This window comes from Mizuhopecten yessoensis, unplaced genomic scaffold, assembly GCF_002113885.1.
Source record: "Mizuhopecten yessoensis strain PY_sf001 unplaced genomic scaffold, ASM211388v2 hete_36116192, whole genome shotgun sequence".
Taxonomy (NCBI): Eukaryota; Metazoa; Mollusca; class Bivalvia; order Pectinida; family Pectinidae; genus Mizuhopecten; species Mizuhopecten yessoensis.
The window spans coordinates 1-2,941 of NW_018485901.1; the positions used below are offsets into that span (position 1 = coordinate 1).

General features: G+C 38.2%; 1 protein-coding gene across 1 annotated transcript; it reads left to right on the plus strand.

Annotated features, from left to right (window-relative positions):
• Window positions 1–483: 483 nt before the first annotated feature.
• LOC110445010 (cytochrome P450 4F12-like) lies at window positions 484–2,941 on the plus strand (the record flags this gene model as incomplete). The annotated part of the gene is made up of 3 exons (XM_021489369.1): window positions 484–617; window positions 1,163–1,278; window positions 2,765–2,941. Coding segments are annotated over 3 exons (427 nt in total), but the record flags the coding sequence as incomplete, so codon positions are not given.

The following is a 2,941-nucleotide window of genomic DNA, read 5'->3' on the forward strand; positions in this document are numbered from 1 at the left end:
TGTTGTCTCATATTATTTGAGGGGGGGAGGGGGGGGGGAGGGGGAGAAGCTTCAAAATGACACTGATCCAATTGCGTTCATAGCCCTATGAATGCTCATAGAGGAACTTGCAGTGGGAATATAATTATACATATTTACATTTAAGGCAATTTTGATATTTTTTGATGATTTCTAAAATATTGGACTTGCGCAAGTGTATGTCATGGAAGGTGCCAACACATTTGGCGTCACCAATCACTGTGTGACGTTATCCTGGTAAGATAAATAACTGTTTTATATTGATCACAATGTTAAAATATTTAATCTGAAACTTCAGAAAAAATGAATTTAAAACAATCTATAAATGGGAAGCACTAATTTGCTGACGTATTCAGACTCCGACTGGAAAGTTTATGGAAAAATAAACTTCATATTCTTTATCAGGTATATTGAGTCCAAGTGCAGTGGAAATGTAAATATTATACTATAAATTTACGCTTTCAGTTTTTTAGATCTTCTGCCGTTTAGCCGGTGGTATCCGACTAAGAGAAACCGTCAGGTATGGGAGGATTCTAAACTTATATTTCAACTAGCAGACAAGATATTACATCAAAAGAAACAGACGTTGGGTACAAAAGGTAAGTCCTTTGATTATCTTCTTGATTCTGTAACGTACTAATAGAATCTCTCACCCCCCTGGGGACGAGATAGGGGAATCTCAACCCGAAGAGGAAGATTCTTAAGTTGCCAAACATGAGGCTTTGTTGAAATAATGAAATAAACAAAATATAATCAATGACAGTATTCTGGTAAAAGACAAGCAACATTTCTGCGCCATCAATTTTAAACCTTAAAGATAGGGCCTGAACTATACCTGCATCGCACACAGAGGGTGTGAAATTTTGCAAAGGTCAAATAAGTGCAAATTTCAAGTAAATGGTTGTCTGGGCCGTACATTTTAAACTACTAAAGAAATGTTGATGAAATTTGAATTATATCTAAATCTACATCACATACAAAGGTTGTGTATTGCAAAATTTTCAGTAAATTCTTGTCGAAGTCTTTAATTTCAAAACCGTTAATGATGTCTTGATGAAACCTAGAGCATACTTGAATCAACTACAGAAGATGCAAAATTATTCCAGAATAAATAAAATTTCTTGCCATGTGATTGGCTGTTCAGATTGTGGGCAGGACCTGCTGACGTCGCTATTGGTTGCAAGGGACCAGGAGGGCGGAGCTATGTCAGACAAGGACCTTTTTGGAGAAGTGATAGGATTCTTTTTTGCTGGATTTGAGGTGATTTTTTTTAATTTAGTATCATAAATATGCTATGTTTTTGGAGTTGCAATCTATAGGCATCGTGCCGCTTTTATAACGGGAGCGAGACAGGCTAAGTTTTGTTTTATTTCATTCCACATGAATGTATATAGAAGTCTGCCCATTCAGGATAAAATCTTTTGAAAAAACACACTCGTGCCGCCAATCCTCCAGTGCCATAGGCACATTGATTTTCATATTTATCAAACATTCTGCCAAATCTAATAGAGGGTCGGGTGAGGGGGTTGGGGATGAGGAGGCAGAGAGAGATTTTTTGGCCCACAAATTTCTCCCTGTCTCAACTAGGTGTGCTAACAAACTGATACCAAAACAAAGTTTAAAGGAGATTGACTTGAATCAGGCTGTCTGTCCATTCATCCATTCCATAGAAGGAATTTTGTTCTTTTTAACCAAATTTCCTAAAGTTCAGTTATGTCAATTAGTCGCCACACTGACGTTGTGCACCGGGAATTGATTTTGGAAGATACTTTTTATGTGTCCTCGATCACAGACAACTCATTATTCCCTGGCTGTCCTCACTACTCGTTCTAAATATAGAATTTCTTTGTGAACGACATTTGGAGGAATGATGCCCCTAGAGGAGAAAAAAACAGCTTATTGATTTTGGGGTAATAAGGTTGAAAATCAAGGTCACTAGTACTGTGGATATAAATAGACTGAAATTTAAGGAAAGTGTTTGCATCCTAAGGTTGTCTCTTGAAAAATAAATTGGATCTAAACCAAACTTGAATGGCTGATGCTTGTTGGGAAGAGGAAAACTCTTTTTGAGTTTTGGGATACTAGGTCAAAGGTCAAGGTCACATTTTCTATAAATAGATTGATTATTTTGTTAAAAATGTAGATTTCTGGGTGGTATCACTTGAACAATATATCAGATCTAAAACAAACATAGACAGAGGTTGCCCCTTTGGAAGAGGAATGTTATTTAAGGTATTTTGTTTCTGAAATCTGAACAAATGTTTTTCCCAACTTTATACTAGTAATTGGGTTAATAGTATTTTGTTTGGTTGGTTTGTTTGGGTTTTACGTCCTATTAACAGCTATAGTTTTCATTTAAGGATGTGTTAGGTTTTGGTGGTGGAGGAGAGCCGGAGCACCAAGAGAAAAAACATCTGCGGCGAGTACCTGGCGTCTGTAGGCCTCGAACTCACGACCCAGAATATCAGACGCGTTAACTACTTGGCCATCGCCATCCCTGGGCTATTCCCCCATGCCAGGAGCTCATTCAGGGAAAATATTTTAGTTCTACTTATTTTATCAACCTTTTTATGCCCCCACCATAAAAGGGGAGGGGGAGGGGGTGCATATAGTGTTGCCCGTGTCTGTCTCGTCTATCCCATCCCACCGCAATTCAATGTTAACACTAGCAACTATTCATAGAACATCAAACACTGAACTAGTTGCACACTTGCAGACATTTTCTAGTTTTTATTTTGTTACCTAGACGACGAGTATTGGCATGACTTGGACCCTCCTACAACTGGCACAGTACCCAGATATCCAGGACAAGGTCAGAACAGAGGTCAATAAAGTGATGAAGCAACACAGTGGTGTTATCAACAGTGAGAGTCTAGATCAGCTCAAATACCTCACCTGTGTCATCAAGGAAACACTCAGGTAA